Here is a 20,231-nt window from a genome sequence, read left to right on the forward strand (position 1 = left end):
AAATTCAAAATGTACTGTTTGGTCTTCTTGACATGCTCTACAACTTGGAAGTCTGGATCTCCTTCTTGGCCCTGTCACGAAGCTCGCGGCGAAGGATTTTGCCAATGGCACTCTTTGGGATTTCGTCGATAACTAATCAATTATGTGTCAGCAATCAAAGTCGAATTATTCATGAATTTATTGGGGTCTTGAGTATATTTTGTGGCAATCAGTAAGCAGTACTGATTGTGCTTTCACCGTGAGTCGCTCGAGTCGGGGCTGTAACATGACCTTATACTTACTGCTCGAATGATTAGTATCTCAACGTGCGTTCATAAAGTTTGAGGGGTGACATACCAAACAACACCACCGCGAAGTTGTTTATGAGATGCCAGCTTGCTAGCAACATACTGCTTGATATCATCCTCGCTGATCTTGGCATTCTCAACGGGCACGACATAGGCTCTTGGTAGATCACCCGCCGATGGGTCCGGCAAGCCTATAACCGCGGCCTCCTTGATTGCCGGATGCTCAAGAAGCAATCCCTCAATTTCAGCTGGTGCAACCTGGAGACCCTTGTACTTGAGGAGTTCCTTCTTGCGGTCAACAACAAAGAACTTTCCGTCGCGAATGACGCCAATGTCTCCCGTCAGGAACCAGCCGTCGTGGAAGGCTGCCTTGGTCGCTTCCGGGTTGTTGAAATAGCCATTGGTCACGACGGCAGACTTTACAATCAGCTCGCCTTCTTGCCCTGGCTCGACGTCGTTGAAATCCTCGTCCACGATGCGTAGCTGCACATTGGGCAGGATAGAGCCAATCGAGCCGGTATCATCACTCTCTCCGGCAGGCACCGCGGTGACGGCGCCCGTCGTCTCGCTCAGACCCCATGTCTGGCCAAGCATCTGCTCTTTGCCCTCGCCTAGCTTTTGGTTGGCAGTTTTCTGCAATTGTCCGTCCATGGGCGCTGCACCGGTGGCAGCTCCAGCGAGGTTGGAAAAGTGGTCGGTCACCTCTGGAGATTTACTGATGCGTAGATAGATGGAAGGAACAGTGTAGAAGACGGTGATTTTGTAGTGTTTGGCATACTTGAGCAGATCTTGCCAATTGTACTTGCGCATCCAGTAGACGGTACCTCCGGCATAAGTAGGTCCAATGAAGTCTGATGGGCCAGGTATGTTAGGCACTTCTTTTATTTTCATAGGGCTCTCTCTGGTCTATGGGAGATTGTCTTGGAGAAGTGCAAATTAGGTCATCAACTTACATCCAAAAAGGCCCGCAATATGTGAAGTTGGTAAGTGGGCGAGAGTTTTGTATTCAACGGGAGTGAAGGTGCCTTCTTCAATCTGCTTCTCCACAAATTTACGGCTTAAGACGGATGTTATGAAGGTCTCGGCAACAAAATTCTGGTGTGACAGCATGACGCCCTTGGGAAGTCCAGTCGTTCCACTTGACCAAAGAATCCTGGTGAAAGCCAAGTTAGCGTCATGACAGTCTGATCAAGAAGAGATGGAAGGTAGAGATCATTACGACTCACAGGATCAAACTCTCTTTAAGCTCTTGGGGATCCGTGATTCGTTTCCAGGGTAGGCACTCGCTCGAGATGGCGTCCACCTGCCCATCGAGACTCTTGAGGCGCCAAGGTGAAGAGTCGAGTACCAAGATGTTGCGCCTGGGAAGATTGATCTCCGCGGCAGCCTTGGTTACCACATCGACATGCTCACTACCGCAGATGACCCAATTGGACTTGCCCAGCTCGAGCTGCCGACGAAATTCGGCCCCTGTGCTCGAGGGACTGGCAAAACTGCATACGCCGCCTGCTGCAATCACCCCAAAGCCGGCCGCAGGAAGCAAGATTTGGCCATAACTGATCAAAGTAACGACGTCCTTTCCAGACCCTCGGCCACCAATGTTGTAGTTGTTGCGCAAGCCATGGGCTATGCGTTCAATGAGGTCTTTCAGCTGTGTCTTGGTAACCTTGTTTTCTATGAACAAATATGAATTAGACGCTGGTTTGTCATAGTGGTCTCAAATGAGCAGCTGTGCAAAGGGATTGGAAGGACTTACGGGGGTTTGCAGCTTCAGCATGAAGCACCGTATCAGCCTGCGAAACCGCTAGGTCCGAATCTGCGATCTGGTAAGCAAAGGCATCTCACTGATATCCACTACATGAAAAGTCAAATACCGAAAAGCAAACTTAGAAGATCCAAGGGCGGAATCTCCGGGTTTGGCAGCTTTGGGTTAGTATAGATACGAGGCATGATTTGGTTGAGAAATTGTGCAATGAGAATCAGATTCACAAAGTTGCCGAACACTGTAATTTCCAAACAGAAAAAGACATGTATGATTAGGAAGGAAAGAATTGAATGCAAAATGTTTCTGTAATTGCAGCAGGACCGAAGGTGCGCTCGAATCCAAACTTGTCCTCCGTCACCTCGTCGTGAGGGGTAAGGCGAAGCGACCGAGGCTCGATGCCCGCATCGCAAAAAGTAATACTCACTCAATTGACCCCTACCAGATTGGAGATGAGGAGAAATGCTAACGGTATAGTCGCTGTTCCCGGTGCCAAGAACTAAATTTGGAGTTTGCTCTTGCGCGCCACAGCCATACATAAACATTCTGAGCTGAGCAGCAAGTACTTACGCCTTTAACACCACAGGTCTATCGTTACTGTATCTTCTTGTGAATAATGTGCAGTTCGTATCGGGATGCACTTTTCGACAATATTTACCTAATTCCACCCTGTGTATTGTCTCGCAAGGCGAATGAGGACTGGAGCAATTGGATACAACTGGCTGTGCATTGTATTTGGAAATATTTGAAATATTCTTCGTCAGCTTGAGCTGACGGGAAATTGAAAATTTCAAGACTTGATACGAGTCAAGTAATAATTCTTGCATTATGCTCAAGCCCATGAATGGTTATATCAAGCTCCCTTCTAGCAGACGGCCCACCAGCAGTAGAGTGTCCCCAATCACTTGCTCTGCCAACTAGCTTCATTCTCTAGACTTCCGTGACCAGCCCTCAATCATCAAAAATTTATGGTCATTCCGGAAAGCATTCTAATGTAAAGCCTGAATGGCAGATATTTTTTCGCTTTGGATGGTTGAGTACCGGTACAACAGGGTGGCTGGGAAGGGCTGGGAAGAGCGGCAGACGGTGAATGCGTGACTAGCAAAAGACTCAAAGCTGCGGTGAATGTGAATCCGTTCCATCTAGGGAAATATTCTGTGCTGATATTATCTCATTTCTAAACAACTTTTACCAGAGCTAGGCAAGCTCAGTTCAGCAGGCAGCCAGCAAGTGGTCCCCAACATGTATCTTGATATGGCAGGGAATCATATTTCTGGAGACTCTTCTTGCCACTTCAGAGAGTCTGGGTCATATCCATCCCTTCTCCTACTCCTTATCATTCTGACGAAGGGCACTTGCCTACTGCAACAGCTTAATCGCCTTTATCGGCAACAGCCCACAAGCCACCATCACACCGACCGTTTCCCGACCGTACCCAAAACGCCATCTGTTTCCTTGCAACTTCACCTACAGACTTGAAGCTCTTCCTAAGAGATTCTTACTTTTTAAAACCATTTGCCAGCGATTCAAACACTGTGACTTGAAGCAAGTCACCTCGCTGACTCTACTTTATTATCAAAGCACAAACCTTACGTCTATGAACCTACCGCAACTCAGGTATATTTCTCTAATTCTTTTCCAAAACATTTTCAAGCAACACTTCTTGAAACACAAATAGTTCCATCCACCATCTGACCCCAATCATGTTTTACAACTTCATTCACAAACGGTGGTCGAATCAGCTGACATGACCGAGGGCAAGTCCACGCACTTGCCCTCAAGATTGTGTCAAGCTGAGGTCTCTGATCTTTCAGATTACTTTTCCGAAAATTGGAAACAGCTCCGCATGGCCAAATATTTTCATCATCAGGCATCTTTCATCTTCTCATCCATCCTTGAACCAAGCAAAAAACCACCTTCAGCTTCATCAAAAAACCTATCATGTTCGTCTTCAGGCCAAGACCCGAGGAGGCGAGAGGCCTCAAAGATATACATCTCCTCTGTCTGAAAGGAGACCGTGATGGGCTCTTGAAATTGTTGCCAGACCCCAGGGCGGTAGAAGCTCTCACAAAGACTGGAGAAACACCACTCATGCTAGCAGCCCTCATGGGTCATGTCGAGATCGTGGCCATCCTTCGACAACATCAAGCGTCACTAGGCGCTACAAATGATTGTGGCAGGAATGCCTTGTGTTATACAGCTGATGACATTTTCAATGATCTTCGACGAAAAAGTTTCTCGGATCAATTCATTGAGACAGATACAGAGGGGGCAAAGCTGCGGCGATTCTTGATTGCCGAAGCCTTACAAAACCCTGGCCAAGAGAAGCCACAACATCACCGGAACAGCGACCACTCCACCGAAACAACAATTTTTATAAGAAATCAAAATAGCATCGAGATGTTTCGCAGGGTGACCAACGTTCGAATCCCACGGAGTCGTGTGCATCATAAACAAAGCCTCCGAAAGGGTCAAAAGAGCACGACGTCCAAAAACTTCGCGGCCATTAAGGCACCAGGCGATATATATCCAAGAGCCTATGCTGTTTCCGGCTGGGCAAAGCCGAAACCTGCGAAGTACCCAGACCTACTAGATGGTTACCGGTGGACCCAACTCGCACTGGCAGTTGCCCGCACTATCGGCTTTCATTTCAAACGCCACAGACTAGACATGGGAGGGGAGTCAGGCACAGTGAAAGAGAAAAAAATAGGGAGATTCTTTGCGAGCCATGCAGAGATTCAAGTTGCAACATGGTATTGCGTTGAGCTCTTGGTTGCTCATGGGTTAAAACCAGTTGCATCGAGAACATTTCTGTCTCGGCACTTGACCGATCTCTCGCATGCCAATCTTGGAAATGCCAGGCGTGCGATTATCGACATGACCAAGCCGCCATGCAAAAGCTGTGGCTTATATCTACGACTTTTGAGCAGAATGACCGGAATTGTTTTCGAGGTACACCACCAAAAAACTGCTGAGCGAATCCCTGACGAAGTGGTCAATCGTAGCTATGACCTTTGTCCATCAGAAGGGCTTGCAGAGTCAGTCGATGGAGGCAGCGAAGCAGGCTGGTCTGATGATGGCATGGATGAGAATGCTATGACGGGTTGCGATGACCGTGTCATGGATGACTGTGACGATGACCATGTTATGGAAGACTGTGACGATGACCGTGTCATGGAAGACTGTGGCGATGACCGTGTCATGGAAGACTGTGGCGATGACATCGTGGAGGACTGCGGCAACGATGATGCTGATGGCGATCGTTGCGCCAATTCTCAAACTGAGCGCAATGATATCGAAGCCTCGCCCACCCCGTCAGATTATCAATACTTGACGTTGGGAACGCCATTGTTGTCACCTTTACGACAGAGAGCAACATCAGAAGCATCTTCAGTTACGATTGTGGAATCCCTTGGGCCTGACGATCGAGAATTGGAGGTCGAAGGTGTCGATAAGATAAACGTTGAGTATCCTCTCATAATATTATTCTCTGAATCAATAGCTCATAAATCCTTTAGTCTACATTTTACGGTCGCTCTCCAAGCACAAGACGCCCTAGAGCCAGCCCTGGCCTGATACGAAACACATTCCCGAGATCACTAGAAGATCCAATTAAAGTACCGGCATCTCCTAGAGAAATGGCGAGTGCCACAGGCGAACAACAAACGAACGGAGACGAACCTTCACACTTAAAGCGAAATCAACTAAAGATGAGCGATCGCGAGAGACGAGGCGCCTCAAGTATCGAGAAAGAAGCGCAGGAGCCATTTCTGAATATTGCACCAAAGGGACGAAGAACGAGTGGTGCCACTTGCGCAAGGAAGCAACCAAGTTCTCAGCTCGTCTTATCTAGTCCAGGCAGATCGACAAGAGCTAACAAGCAAGTGGCAGGAAGTACGGTCGAGAAGAACCCATACTTCGGCGTGCATCCAGAGATCCTAGCAGCTTTTGGAATCCCCGGTTCTCGGTTTATCTAATCTAAGTAATACCCACCCAATAAGACACGAATAGAGATAAATTAAAAGTCCAAGTCGCGCTCCAATAACAGCCATTTTGCACTACCAAAGCCGCCATAAAACAGCTCCATTTATGAAACTCGATTGTGCGTGGATTGATGCGAGCCATTGATGCTGCTCGCTATGCGCACCCCGGCGATGTTGGTTCAGCTTTCCTACGGCCGAAAGCAGTATGTGGTTGCTGTTGTGTTACCTGGCATGGGTCTTCTGTATCGGTACAGTACTCGTGTATTTATGGCATATCGAAGTATTAGCAACTCTATTACCGTCTTTGTGATAGGCTCTTCAGGCGGTAAAAATTTGGTGTGAGACGAGATGAGCATGTCGTTCTACGTTGCAGTACCAAGCACAAGCAGAGCAACTTATCGGCAGGCACTCCTCTCTTCTTTGTATGTAATTAGTGGAGGGGAAATGAAGCAGCAATTCGAGAAGGATGTATTTCAACTGCTTGCATGGTGGATTGGTACCAAAGCTCATGATATTACACTTCAAATCATTTAAATAAAGTTATCAAGACAAGCAAAACCATAATTTCTGCTTATAATTTATGGAGACTAAATAGTATAAGCTATATGTCAGCAAATGACGGACTCCCGAAGTCGCCAAGACGACTATTTTGTGCTAAGTTTTGATGCTTATCTTGCTGCAGATACTCGCGGCCAATCAGAGACTGGCCGGATGGGTAAGAGACACGCTTTTTGCCTCCTAGAAGATCCCCCCCATTGTCGTTGATTGACCGATAATGACATGGAGCCACGGGTCGTGCACCCGAACTCGGCTAGTAACTCCGCTTTTGTCGCTATGTGCTCACTGCTGCTGCCGCTGCTGCTGCACGCAATTAATAATGACTCCTTCGGCAGAGATGCAACACAACCGACAGAACCTGTCGGCCTGGCTGACACCTGTGATCATGCACGAGTTCTTTCTTTTTCTATCTTCTTCTTCTGCTGCTGCTTTCTCCTCGCCTATCCCTTGGACTTAGCCCGCGCGCGGAAAGGACGACACATTTTCAGCTGCAAGTGGTTTTTTGCGTGAACCCTGTCGTCCAAATCTAGGTTCTAAAAAGAAAAAAAGAAAAAGAAAAGATGGAGCCCCCAGCAACGGACAAGGCCCTCAGCGCGCACGATGGCGGCGACACGTCTCCGATCGTCGTGGAAGACGACGACAATGACAATGTCGAGCTCACGGGCGCCGAAAAGGCCCTGGAGCGGCGTCTGCGCCTCAAGGTCGACCTGCGCCTGTGCACCATTGCGGGGATCCTCTGCTCGCTCAACCTGCTCGACTCGGGCGTCCTGGGCTCGGCCTCGGTCACGTCCATGATTGACGACCTGGAGCTGTACGGCAACCGGTACAGCGTCAGCATCTTTGTCTTTACCATTGCCTCGATTGCCCTGCAGCTGCCGTCCACCATTGCCATCCGCACCTTTGGACCGAGGCTCTGGCTCGCCGGCATCACGTTTCTGTTTGGCCTCATCACCATGTGCTCGGCCTTTGTGACGACGTGGAAGCAGATGATTGCGCTGCGTGTGCTGTTGGGTTTCGCCATGAGCGGGATCTATCCCGGATTGACGTATTTGATCTCGACGTGGTATCCCCGGAAAGAGCAGCAGACGCGATTCGCATTTCTGCAATCTGGCGAAGTCATTATCCTCGCAACTGGCAGCATTGTCAACTACGGCCTCAACACGCTAGACGGACGTGGAGGATTGGCCGGCTGGAGGTACATGTTCCTTGTGCAGGGCCTCATCAGTATGGTGATTGGCGTAATCACGTACTTTTGGATGGTCGACTTTCCCGAGCAAGCTCACAAGTCCATCTGGTTCTTGACAGAGGAAGAGCAGCGCCTGGCAGTGCAACGCATCAACAGAGACCGCAAGGATGTGGAAATTGAGCAATTTGCTTGGGCCAAGGTGTTGGTGCACGCGAGAGACCCCAAAGTATACGCCTTTGCTGTCTTGTTCTTCCTCCTCAACCTCGTCTCCACATCATTGTCTTATTTTCTGCCCATCATTCTGCAGAGTGGCATGGGCTTTGACGAAAATCAGGCAATCTTGCTCTCTGCGCCGCCATACTATTATGCCGTGATTCCAGTCATATTGTCCTCCATCGTGGGAGACAAGTTCCGCTTGCGTGGGCCTGTCATTGTGTTCAATTGTCTTTGCTTGATTGCTGGCTTCGTCATGCTGGGATTTGCAAGCCAGGTGAGTGTGGTCAACCCGAGAAATAGCATTGAGTAAAACTGACATTGGGTCTAGGTTACTGTACGATATGTTGGCTGTTTCCTGGCTACGGGTGCCTACATATCCAACTGGGCCGCATTGAATGCATACCAGGCGAACAATGTTGTTGGGCAATGGAAGCGCGTCTTCACTGCAGCCGCAGTAACGGCAATGAACGGAGCCGGAGGCATTGCCGGTAGCTTCATTGTTAGGAATAATGAAGCACCGCGCTACATCACGGCCGTGTGGGTTTCCATCGGCTCGCATATCCTCATGATCGTACTCGTGGCTGGACTATCTGTTTTCTTCTTGGCCCAGAACCGGGCCGCACGGGTTGGTAAGCAGACGCTGGAGAACGTGCAAGGCTTCAGATACACCTTCTAGTTGGATCGACGGTTCTTCATGGCCTTTTCTCTCTTTGATAGCCAAGTTGGAGCACACAACCTCGGATCAATTCAGCCCTGTGAAACAACCCCGTAAGCACTTGAGTATGCCAGTGGACCAATGCCCTGTATCTAGCCCTCTGCAGAACCGTTGATTGGATTCTCATGACCCCGCAACGGAAGCGACGTCCGTTTGTAGGCAAGTTGGTGGGGAAGATTGATAGAGAGAGGCTCGAATAACATACGTTGCATACTAATGGCGTAGAATCATTGACTGGGCGCCCGTCTACTATTTAAAGCCTTCTGTAACTGCCGGTTACTCGACATGTGGGGTTTCTACTTTCGAGACAAGTAATAGAGTTCGAGAACAGCAATGACTAGTCAATACATCTATGCCGGCCTGGCCGTGTTCGTCCTCTTGCTCGTGATCCGTTCACGCCGACCAAGTCGCAGCAGCTTGCCCTTGCCACCAGGGCCTCCCGGGGTCCCTCTCATCGGAAATGTCCTGCAGACGCCCAAGGAGACGCCATGGGTTCATTATTACGAATGGAGCAAGAAATACGGTCCCGTCATGTATCTCAACATGGCCGGCCAGCCCTTGATCATTATCAATAGTTTGAAAGCTGCTCAGGATCTGCTCTCCCGGCGAGGAGCGCACTACTCGGACCGGCCTCATCTCGTTGTCGCCGGCGACCTCGTGACCAAGGGCCTGCATATACTGCTCCGTCACTACGATGCGCGGTACCGCCTACACCAGCGCCTGCACTCGCCCGTCGTCACACCTGGCGCGGCCATCAACTACCGGCCACTGATGGAGCTCGAGTCGAGGCAGCTGATTCATGATATTCTGACCAATAGCGACAAGGACGGCAGCAAAGGCATCGATTGGGGCCACTGGTTTGAGCGGGCAATGTGCAGTACAGTCTATGTGAGTCCCGAATCCACGCCAATAAGATTACAGAACCAAAGAGAACCCTCGAGGCTGACATTTTGGGGGTACCAACCAAGGCTCTGGTATATGGCTATCGGCTCAAAACGGGCCACGAGGAATCCATCACGACGGCAAAGTACGTACAAGCCCAGGCCGTCAAAATCATGCAGCCTGGGCGGTACCTCGTCGATGCCTTCCCGTCACTAAACCATCTGCCGGGGCCCCTGGCACCCTGGAAGGCCGAGGCCGAGGCGCTCTGGCAGCTCGAGGTGAACCTGCACCTCGAAAACCTGCGCCGGGGTCGCGAGAGCCCCGCGTGGAACATTGCCACACATTTGTCCCAGAGCGCCGAAGCCGTCGACATGGCCCCCGAGGAGCTGGCGTTCAACGTGGGCACGCTAGCCGACGCGGCCCTCGACACGTCGAGCATGACGCTCAACTGGCTCGTCGTGGCCTGGCTCGCCGAGGGGGCGGCCGCGGCGGGGACGGCAAAAGTATGACCGGCTGGGTCGCCCGCGCGCAGCGCGTCCTCGATGACGTCGTGGGCCGGGACCGCATGCCGCAGTTTGACGACCAGCCGCGCCTCGCGTACATCATGGCAGTGGTGCACGAGCTCATGCGCTGGCGGCCCACCATTGCCGGAGGTATTCCCCATCGGTACACGGGTGCCGCCGACGATGACTTCTGCGGTCACCGCATCCCCGCCGGCGCCTTTGTCATTGCCAACCACTGGGGTATCGCGCGGGACGAGTCCGTGTACGGGCCCAATGTCGAGAGCTTTGTCCCTGAGCGGTGGCTGCCCGATGCTGATGAGGAAGTGGACGTCAAGACCAATAATGGTGTCAAGGAGCTCTACAGCACCGTGTTTGGTTACGGCCGCCGGGTTTGTGTTGGCCAGCATGTGGCGCGACAAATGTAAGTAGACAAAATCTGTGGCATCCTTAACTTTTTCATGTTTTTCTCGAAGAGTCTATGTATAAGATTTCCCGGTCCCGTAATTTTGTCTCGGGAAATACCTGCCGGGCTGGTAACGGTAGCTCGAGCACTTGGTGGAAATTTCTATATAAACATGAAAGAATTGAGAAGCTAACACATTCCGACTCACTAGTCTATTCATGACGGTCGCGAGAGTCTTGTGGGCTTTTGATGTCGAATCGGCGGTCGACGGCGAAACGGGAGAACAAATCGTAATTGATCCGCTGGCCGTCACACCGGGTCTTTCGATCAAGCCTAGACCGTTCAATGCCATTTTCCGCCCTCGGGGCTCCTGGGTTCGGAGTCTGATCGAGAAAGAAGGCAACACACATTCAGCTGATATTGATGCAATACTTGACCAGATTGCCGTGGAGAGGTCAGGGAAGTAGAAAAAAGACGGCGGGATTGCAACCTCTCAAGCCCAATGTACGACAAGAGAGGTCAACGAGTATCAATGACAAGGCTATTGGTGTCGAGTTTGATAACGGAAATATCTGAAACTAGATCTTTCGCTCAGCTATCCAAATTCTATAAAAAGCAAAACGCGAACACGAGCCTAAATGGAGTCTTTGGAGAAACCCTACTCTCGTCATGAGATTCACTGGTTCCGCCTGTGCGTGATTGTCGTCGGCGGCAATGAGCACCATACATTCTGAGCCATGCCTTTACCGATTGAACCTTCTACCAATGATAATGAAACCCCGAGTTTACGGAGACTGTCGTGTATTCGGGATTCCGGGGACGCTCCGCATCGATCCCATGGCAGAGTCGTGAGTTTGGCCAGGTTAGCTGAAAAGTCTTCCAGAACCGATCACCAGCTGAAATTCTCATTGTGCCACCAGACTTCTCTTCCCTTCTTGACCCATGTCCCAACATGGCCTCTCAGCTCTCTAGCCATGCCCTCGGACCCGCAAACGAATACAGCCACACGGTCCTCTTGGCCCTTTCTGAAGAATTCATCGACTATCCGCTGAAAGTCGGGCCGCCTGGAACTGCGCTGAGAAGGTCTCCTGTTTCGCTCGCGGCGGGGAAGCTGTTCCATTTCGACATCGCCGGACCCTCCATTCGAGCTAGACTCAAACATCTCGCCAGTTAGGAAAAGCTGGACTCGCTCGTCTTCCAAAATGCTCTTCTCGGTGTTGAGAGTCGCCCAAGTAGCCTCACCAGGGGTGCGGAGCGCCCAGATTACATCAACACGTGCCGTGGTTTCGGTTGTCTGGACTCGATGTTAGTACCGGACTTGCAAAAGTTTGAAACTAGCATTTCCGCAACAACTGGAATATCAGAGAACAGACTCGCCAAGTGTGGAGGCAATGCGCTAGATCATGAGGGTAGAACTCACTATTGCTACTTGTTAGCATTCTTGCATTCCAAAAGCGTCTGTTAGACTAGAGGAGAAGGGTGTTTTCCTACCGAAATATTGGAACAACGGCAGGATGTAGGTGGCGCCCACACCTCCGGCAACCAGAAGGACTCGATCAGCCTGGAAATTGCCCAAGCAATACCGGCTACTACCATAAGGCCCTTCGATGCTCAACGGTACTTTACTTCCCGAAGAACTAAGATTGGCAAGGTTGATGAATGCTCGACTCATCGGCCCTTTTAATTGACGGGCTACCAGCGTCAGTTCTTGGCTGTTTTCGTTTACCGACGCCACCGTGAACGGATTGAACATGAACTCGTAAAGCATCTTCAAAGAGCCTGAGCGAGAAGCGGCCGGGATACTAAGGTACACATGCGAAGCAGGAAAATCGACAAAGCGAGAGATGAATTTCTCGGGCACTTTGGAAACGATCTTGACCAGATTGGTTCCGGGGATGAGCTCAAGAGTCGCGGCAGCTGTAGTCGTGGTGAATTTCCTGGCTGCCAGGTCGACTAGGAATACCACCAATGATTGAATCATATAAGCCCTGGCATGATGCACGTGAAAGTATATCATTGGCGGCAGTGCCAACGCAACGAGCAGGTGAGTGATGAAAAACATTCTGTACGAATAGGTTCGTATCAAACCAAATGCCGTTGTCGTCAATGCCGTCATACCAAAAAGGGCCAATACGCCGAGGATGACAACTTTGGAAGATGTCAAACGTTGCATCAACACACCAGTCTGGATATAATAGTTGGTATAGAATGCTCCGTGAAGACATAGCAGTAGGTAGATGATGCGACCTATGACTCGATGCCATCGGTTGACTTCTTCATGAGAAGAGCGGAGAGCGTAAGCCACTGGATTGACGTATTTGAGTGAAAGCAGGTACTGAATAGGGAACTGAGCTGCTGCAACGGCACCAAAACGCTTGGTGAGATGGAAATAGTCTAATCAGAGTCAGCCAACAGCACGCGATGCAGGATGTAATGTAGCAGCCCAATGGAATAGACTATCGACCATATTGAATAACAATATTTGTCGGCTTACATCCGCATAATAAGCCCAGTGTTCTAGAAAGATATTCTCACCTCTGCCTGTGCCTTGAACACAGAGAAATAAGAGCCAGACAGTGTATACCGAGCCAAAGATGAGAGTGTCCCGCCGACCCCAATTCTGGCCGGCAAAGACGACATCGTCGCCGAGCCACCAGGTGGTCTTCCTCAGAGTCGCAGCCGGAGACGTCGACGACTCGTTGCTTCTTTTATACTTGGATACCGGGGAGCCAGGGACTTGGTCGTACTTTTGATTTCTTGCCGATATCTTGAGCGAGACCCACGACGCGAACCGAACAAGCAGGAAGATGACCACCGGGACCAGTGCAGACAGCTGGGAGTATCCGGCATGACGGTCAAGCGAGAGGCGGCGCTCCTGCTTCTCGGCCTTGGTGAGCTCCAGAAACTCATAGGGCCAAGCCATCTTCTCAATGTATAGTAGTGAGATCCGGTACCGGTTAAATGGAGCCTCCACACGGGTCGGTGAGCAGGGCGCGGGTGTGGAACAGTGGTAACCGGGTTTCCAGAGGACCGCCAAGGACGGGGGCAATCAGACGGAAGAGACGGTCCGCGCGCACCAATTGCCGAGCTACACCACGAGGCAACTCTTTTCGTCCCGTCCGTGAACGAATGCAGCCAGCGATGGTGGTACGATCGAATGCCGCGCGCGTGATGGTGAGAGGTCAGTCAATCAACTTGACATTGACCACGGATTTGGCAATGCCACGTCTTTCCCTCCCCCTTGCTGACCACTTTGTTTGACTGAAACGCGGCCTCATCTGAAGTGAGATGCCCGGCGCCAGCTTTGGGCCAGGGGTGGCACAGACCAGGGAGACGCCATGGTGGATAGGTATCTTTTTTTTTTCCTAGTTGCTTTTCAGCGGGTTGCGCCGACTTTTGATTCCAAGCACAACTTGAGCCTCAACAACTTCTTCAAGCACGAGAATGTTTGTTTGAGAAGAAATTGATGTAAGAAGAAATGCAACTAGGTCCGGATCTTTTATGGTGAATTTCGACTAGGATGTTATTGAAGCCTTGTGATGAAATGGGCCCATTGGCATCGTTCGATTCATCATGGTTGGCTATCGCATCGAAGCAATATCTTTATCCAGACTCTAGGCACTTTACAGGGGGTCCTAGCCACCACACCCAACCGCTGGACCTGAACCCACAGCAACTCAGTACCTAGCCGACCATCGCGTGGAATGCGGGGGATGCAGGGCCCTTCACTCCTGCTAATCTTACGCGTCTAGATGATATGCAAGCCACCAAACGTTGCGAAAGTGATCTCGGGATCCTTTCAAGTCTCTACTACTGTGTACGCCAGCTCTGGCCCTCTAGGTAGATAGATTGGCAACCCTCATGTTGATTGAGCCGCAGGCTCCGCTGTAATGACTTAGCGAGACCGGCCCCTATCCGAATCGGTCGCGGCGGCGCATTCTTCTAGTAAGCGGCTCAAGTAAACGATGCCAAGCACAAGCATTGAAACAACATCTCTGCGGTTTCCACCGACGACACGAAGTCCCGACGCATCGGATTGATCATTTCACATTCTCTGCTACCAATAAGCTTCTATTTGGGCCCTCAAAAAGAAGCAGAGTGGGCAGCACTACCGGCATAACATATCCGTCAATGACGAAAGATCCTGTATGGCAAAGATACACTTGGATCATGGATGTCTTTTGCAAACAGTTGATGGTTGGTCTAGAGGATCACGACTGCAACAAGCTCAAGAGCCAACACCGAGATGGTTTCTCTCCTATCTGCACGCCTGAAAGAAGGGCCTGTGATCTGAGTGCTCTCTCCTCTCTGCAAAACGTTGAAACTAAAACGACAAATCTTTGGGCTACCGTAAAATAATGTCCGCATCCTACCAGCCTATGCACCCCCGGTCCTTGACTATTTCGATCCACCAACCCACTCATTGATGATCTGTACAAGGGGGTCATCCGGCAATGTGCCACAACTCGTCATGTACGTCCAACCAAGCTGTGGCATCTCATGGCGTTGAGCCATATATCTCATAGTAGAAATACGGTTGGGAAGCCATCTCCCCTTGCCTCAGTCTTCTGCCTTCTCTCATTTCCAACCGTACAGTCCTTCTTTTCTTACACGCCACTCGTTGGCATACCAATCAGTCGCTCTCTTTGATTTTTATTACTTACCCAGGTATTTCTTTATTCCTTCTCTCACTTCTTTACAATGGCTGCTCTCCTGGCTGGTCTCCTGGCGACAGCCTCTTTTGTTCTTCCCGCTACAGCACAACTGTCAGGAACAGTCGGACCTACCACATCCACCTCTGCAAAGGCAGCCACCAAGGTTTGCAACATCTTGGACTATGGCGGTGTCGCCAGCGCAACCACCGACAATGGCGCTGCTATCCAGTCCGCCTGGGACGCCTGCAAGAGTGGTGGTCAGGTCTACATCCCCGAGGGAGACTATGGCATGGCTACCTGGGTCACGCTCAAGAGCGGAACGGGAGTCTCGATCAACATTGAGGGCACAATCTATCGCACGGGAACCGACGGCGGCAACATGATCATGATTCGGGACAGCAGCGACGTCGAGGTCTACTCGGCGACTTCCAAGGGAGCCATGCAGGGTTACGGATACGAGTTTCACTCCCAGGACACCTATGGCCCACGTCTTTTGCGTTTCTACAAGTGCACTGACTTTTCTGTCCACGATCTCATCCTCGTTGACTGTAAGTTGTCCCTTTTGGAAATTGCAATACGCACCACTGACACTCGCTCAAGCTCCTGCTTTTCACTTGTCTCTCGACACTTGCACCAATGGTGAATTGTACAACATGATTATTCGTGGTGCTAACGAGGGTGGTCTGGACGGAATCGATGTCTGGAGCACCAACATTTGGATTCACGATATTGAGGTGACCAACAAGGACGAGTGCGTCACAGTCAAGAGCCCTGCCGATCACATTCTGGTTGAGCAGGTCCACTGCAACTGGTCCGGTGGTTGTGCCATGGGATCCCTCGGTTCCGGCGTTGGTAAGTAAAAAGTCTCACTCAAATTCAAATAGCATGGCACTAATATAACAACAGCTGTCCACGATATTGAATACCGCAACATCTACACCCACCACGCCAACCAGATGTACATGATCAAGTCCAACGGCGGAGATGGAGACGTTTACAACGTGGCTTTCAACAACTTCATGGGCCACAGCAACGCCTACACCCTCGACTTTGACACGGCCTGGAGCAGCATGTCGGCCGTCGACGGCGACGGCATCACCTACTCCAACATTAGCTTCAGCAACTGGAAGGGCACCGCCTCCAACGGCGTGCAGCGCGGCCCCGTCAAGCTCAACTGCCCGTCCAAGGTGCCCTGCACCGACATCACCGTCGAGGACTTTGCCGTGTGGACCGAGTCGGGCAGCAGCGTGCTCTACGGCTGCCAAAACGCCTACGGCTCGGGCGTCTGCCTCAACGACGGCAGCTCCCACACGGCCTACACCACCACCCAGACCGTCACCACGGTCGCCGGCTACTCGTACTCGACCATGGCCGGCGAGCTGACCGCCGGACTGGGCCTCACCGCCTCGATTGCCATCCCCACCATGCCCGCGTCCTTTTACCCCGGCCTCCAGCCCATCAGCGCCATTCTCAACGGCGCCGCCGGCGGTTCCGCCTCGGCAGCCGAGGCCGTGGCCGCCTCCACCACGGCCAGCAGCTCCGCCGCCGTCAAGACGTCTTCCGCTGCCTCATCCTCGTCCTCCTCTGCCAAGTCCTCTTCTTCGACAACCAAGGCGGCCAAGACCTCCAAGACCACTGGCAGCAAAGTCGGCGCCGAGGCCGTCTCCACGTCATCCAGCAGCGCCCCCTCGGTCGGCATCACCTCGTCGGCCCCTGCCCCGATCGTGACCTCTGTCGCCAGCAGCAGCAGCAGCAGCGCCCCTGCTGTTTCGAGCTCGGCATCTGCTCACAAGGGATGCAAGCGCTCTGCTAAATTCCGTGCCTAGATCCGTGAGGACATGTCCCTTTTTCAGGATATGGGAGGAGTACAAAGTTTCTTGTAAATACTTTTTTGAGAAGAGATAAAATAGCCCGCGCTGCCACTTTGACACTGGGTTGGATCGCCAATCAGCGATAATTACAAAATAATCGTTGTCTGCCAATGAGTGCAATCTTGAGTCACACATCGCATGTGAGTGCTCAGGAAGTGACATCTTGGAAAGTGAAAATTTGAAAGTTCGTAGTAGTATTTTCCAAGGCATGGAGCATTTATTTAGTGCCTGCTCGAGGAGTTACCCAAGTTTATCAGTTGCGCAAGTAAGGCACATTCAGGTGGTTGAACTGAAATTGAACAAATGTTCTTGTAAATAATTACCTATTGCATAAATCACTACATATTATGAGGGAAGGAAAAGTAGGGTAACATGACACGGATACATCCTGACTTACTGTACATGCCCACCCAAAATGAAAGAAAAGAGCGAAAAGATAGGAACAGAGAGAGCGAAGAGAAAAATTTCTTTTGAAGAGCCGTTGAAAATGTTGTACCCTCCTCTGGTATCGTCAAACGTGGCAGAGACAGAGTGGTTATATACGTGAGTACAAATTAGACAAGGGATGCAATCAGCCCGGCACGACCCACCGCACACCTGGCAGCATCGGCAGTGACAATGTTTTGCGCAATCGTTGCGATGCCCAAATCAGTGCCTATCAGGCTGCCAGTAATTCCGTCTGGCAGGACAGTGAAGTAGAAGGTGCTCCCGGATACGGAGTCGGTGGCGAACAGGGTGCCTGTCACGCCAACCTGTCCAACCAGACCATTGTCGGTCGAGTAGACCGACTGCCAGTTTCTTGTGGTGGCTCCCAGCAGCAACGGAGTGATGTCCGGGAATAAAGCTGGTTCTGACCAAACTTTGGTGCTTCGATCAAATCTCTCCAGATAATTTGTCCTCACGGGCAACAAGCCACCCGTAGTGGACCATCCGACGCCGTAAAGAGCATTGTTACCGGTACCCGGGACATATGTCCAATCCCCTACCGTGTGCGCTGGTGTATTCGGTGTGACACCAGATCCAACGATTCTGTTGACTGTGGTTGTGCCGGGGAACAAATTGACTTGCGTCCAGCGTGTGTTTGTCGCGTCTAGCAGCCAATACTGGGCGTTCTCGTCAATCACACCAGCAACTGCATTGGCAGTCAGATTAAGCGATCCCAAGTCTGTATAGCTACCGTTGCTCGGCGAGATACGGATGAGTCGAGAGGGAGCTGCACCCATAGCGGCGTAGAGGAGGCCATCCGCAAAATTGTAGCCCATCGCATTGATGGGATTACCATTACCGACGGCAGGATTGACCGTTGTGAAAGTGGCTACAGATAGAAGCCCAAGGAGAGACAGCGAAAAGTCTGCGCGTATCAGAGCATTGTTATCAATGTAGTAGGCAGGAGGATTTGTGCCACAAGCTGGAGCTGTAACTACCGCCGTGGTCGTCGGTATGACCGTGGAGATGATGGAACTGAGAGTGGTGCCCACTCCGGTACTGATACTGACGTCAAGGGTGACACTGGTGCTCAATGTGACTGATAGAATGGTGCTTGTGGGGATGATGGAAGTGGCGATGCTGGTTAATGTAGTGTCAAGTCCGATTGATAGACTGGTGCTGATGCTTAGGATGCTGGTCGGTAAGGTAGTCAGGCTAATAATATCACTCGTTGAGATAGTAGCGATGACATCCGGGGTTGTGGTGGGAAGCAGCGTGCTTGTAATATCCAAGATACTGGATACCTCGCTGCCTAAGCTGGACAGGATACTACTTAGGGCGTCTGTGCCAGTCAGTGGTTCCGTCAAGCTGCTCGTGGGCAGAATGGTTCCAGTTACTGTGATGCTAGGACTGATAGTAACACTCTCAATAATGCTCGAAATCTCGCCCGTGGCATCTGACAAGACACTGCTGACATCTGAGAGGATACTGCTTAGAGGATTTGTAGGTGTAGGCAAAATAGTGGAAATTTCGCCAGTGACCTCTGACAAAAGGCTGCTAACATCTGAGAGGATACTGCTCAACGGATTTGTAGGCGTAGGCAAAATAGTGGAAATTTCGCCAGTGACCTCTGACAAAAGGCTGCTAACATCTGAGAGGATACTGCTTAACGGATTTGTAGGCGTAGGCAGAATGTTCGTGAGATCAGACGTGGGCAAAAGAGAAGTTATAACACTGCTGATAATGGAAGTGGCGGTGCTCAATTGGCCATCGGTTCCGGTAGTCAAACCGATACTTGTTGACAAACTGAGGCTGGTTTCGACGACCGAAGACACGGTGCTGCTGATGACAGAGGTGGAGCTGCTCACCTCGCCGTCGGTTCCAGTAGATTCACTGACACTGGTAGTTACACTCAGGCCGGTAGTGAAGCTCGACGACGTACTGGCCGGCTCAGGGCTGGTCGGCTCAGGGCTGGTCGGCTCAGGGCTGGTCGGCTCAGGGCCGGTAATGGTCGAAGTAATGCTCGTTACATCGCCATCACTCTCTGTTGAAACGATGACAGTTGTTGCCTCAGTAATGCTTGCACTAGTCGTCTCCAGAGGGTTGGTAATAATCGACGTAATGCTAGTTACATCGCCATCACTCTCTGTCGAAACAATAACAGATGTTAGCTCGGTAACGCTTGCACTGATTGTTTCCAGAGGGCTGGTGATGATTGATGTAATGCTCGTTATATCGCCATCACTCTCTGTCGAAACGATGATAGTTGTTACCTCGGTAACACTTGCACTAATCGTCTCCAGGGGACTCGTTATGACAGATGTAATGCTGGTCAAGTCACCATCACTCTCTGTTGAGACGACGACCGTCGTTATCTCGGTAACACTTGCACTAATCGTCTCCAGGGGACTCGTTATGACTGATGTAATGCTGGTCAAATCACCATCACTCTCTGTTGAGACGATGACCGTTGTTATTTCAGTAAATTCTTCGCTCGTTGGTAAAGGGCTGGTTATAACCGAAGTAATAGTGGTTAGGTCACCATCACTTTCTGTCGAGATTATAATTGTTGTTGACTCGGTGAATCCTGGGCTCGTGGGCAGAGGGCTGGTTATGACCGATGTGATAGTGGTTAGGTCACCATCACTTTCCGTTGAGACGATGAGCGTTGTTGATGCAGTGAATCCTTCGCTGGTTGGTTGGGGGCTGGTTATTACCGACGTAATAGTGGTCAGGTCACCGTCACTTTCCGTTGAGACGATAAGCGTTGTTAATTCAGTGAAA

General features: G+C 50.9%; 7 protein-coding genes across 7 annotated transcripts in view; 4 read left to right on the forward strand and 3 right to left on the reverse strand.

The window, feature by feature from the left end:
* Nucleotides 1-37: 37 nt before the first annotated feature.
* On the reverse strand, nt 38-2,237 carry PFICI_11670 (uncharacterized protein; the record flags this gene model as incomplete). The annotated part of the gene is made up of 7 exons (XM_007840251.1): nt 38-112; nt 238-280; nt 337-1,138; nt 1,241-1,440; nt 1,514-1,961; nt 2,044-2,103; nt 2,162-2,237. 7 exons carry the CDS (start codon nt 2,235-2,237, stop codon nt 38-40), a joined length of 1,704 nt encoding a protein of 567 aa, XP_007838442.1.
* Nucleotides 2,238-3,990: 1,753 nt separating this feature from the next.
* PFICI_11671 (uncharacterized protein) lies at nt 3,991-5,625 on the forward strand (the record flags this gene model as incomplete). The annotated part of the gene is made up of 1 exon (XM_007840252.1): nt 3,991-5,625. The coding sequence occupies one exon, from the start codon at nt 3,991-3,993 to the stop codon at nt 5,623-5,625; it is 1,635 nt and encodes a 544-aa protein (XP_007838443.1).
* A 1,525-nt stretch (nt 5,626-7,150) lies between these two features.
* PFICI_11672 (uncharacterized protein) lies at nt 7,151-8,668 on the forward strand (the record flags this gene model as incomplete). The annotated part of the gene is made up of 2 exons (XM_007840253.1): nt 7,151-8,266; nt 8,321-8,668. 2 exons carry the CDS (start codon nt 7,151-7,153, stop codon nt 8,666-8,668), a joined length of 1,464 nt encoding a protein of 487 aa, XP_007838444.1.
* Nucleotides 8,669-9,040: 372 nt separating this feature from the next.
* Nucleotides 9,041-10,962, forward strand: PFICI_11673 (uncharacterized protein; the record flags this gene model as incomplete). Its single annotated transcript, XM_007840254.1, has 4 exons — nt 9,041-9,595; nt 9,676-10,092; nt 10,122-10,513; nt 10,707-10,962. The coding sequence occupies 4 exons, from the start codon at nt 9,041-9,043 to the stop codon at nt 10,960-10,962; spliced, it is 1,620 nt and encodes a 539-aa protein (XP_007838445.1).
* A 422-nt stretch (nt 10,963-11,384) lies between these two features.
* On the reverse strand, nt 11,385-13,418 carry PFICI_11674 (uncharacterized protein; the record flags this gene model as incomplete). The annotated part of the gene is made up of 3 exons (XM_007840255.1): nt 11,385-11,789; nt 12,027-12,889; nt 13,031-13,418. 3 exons carry the CDS (start codon nt 13,416-13,418, stop codon nt 11,385-11,387), a joined length of 1,656 nt encoding a protein of 551 aa, XP_007838446.1.
* A 1,778-nt stretch (nt 13,419-15,196) lies between these two features.
* On the forward strand, nt 15,197-16,976 carry PFICI_11675 (rhamnogalacturonase B; the record flags this gene model as incomplete). The annotated part of the gene is made up of 3 exons (XM_007840256.1): nt 15,197-15,698; nt 15,751-16,002; nt 16,057-16,976. The coding sequence occupies 3 exons, from the start codon at nt 15,197-15,199 to the stop codon at nt 16,974-16,976; spliced, it is 1,674 nt and encodes a 557-aa protein (XP_007838447.1).
* Nucleotides 16,977-17,575: 599 nt separating this feature from the next.
* Nucleotides 17,576-20,231, reverse strand: part of PFICI_11676 (uncharacterized protein) — a gene marked incomplete at both ends in the record, with an annotated part of 5,739 nt that continues 3,083 nt past the window's right edge. Inside the window, one exon of the mRNA XM_007840257.1 lies at nt 17,576-19,955. Coding sequence (XP_007838448.1) covers nt 17,576-19,955 — 2,380 coding nt within the window. The remainder of the gene's footprint in view (nt 19,956-20,231) is intronic.

The sequence above is a fragment of the Pestalotiopsis fici genome (genome assembly GCF_000516985.1).
Source record: "Pestalotiopsis fici W106-1 unplaced genomic scaffold PFICI_Scf_9, whole genome shotgun sequence".
In the NCBI taxonomy this organism is placed as follows: Eukaryota; Fungi; Ascomycota; class Sordariomycetes; order Amphisphaeriales; family Sporocadaceae; genus Pestalotiopsis; species Pestalotiopsis fici.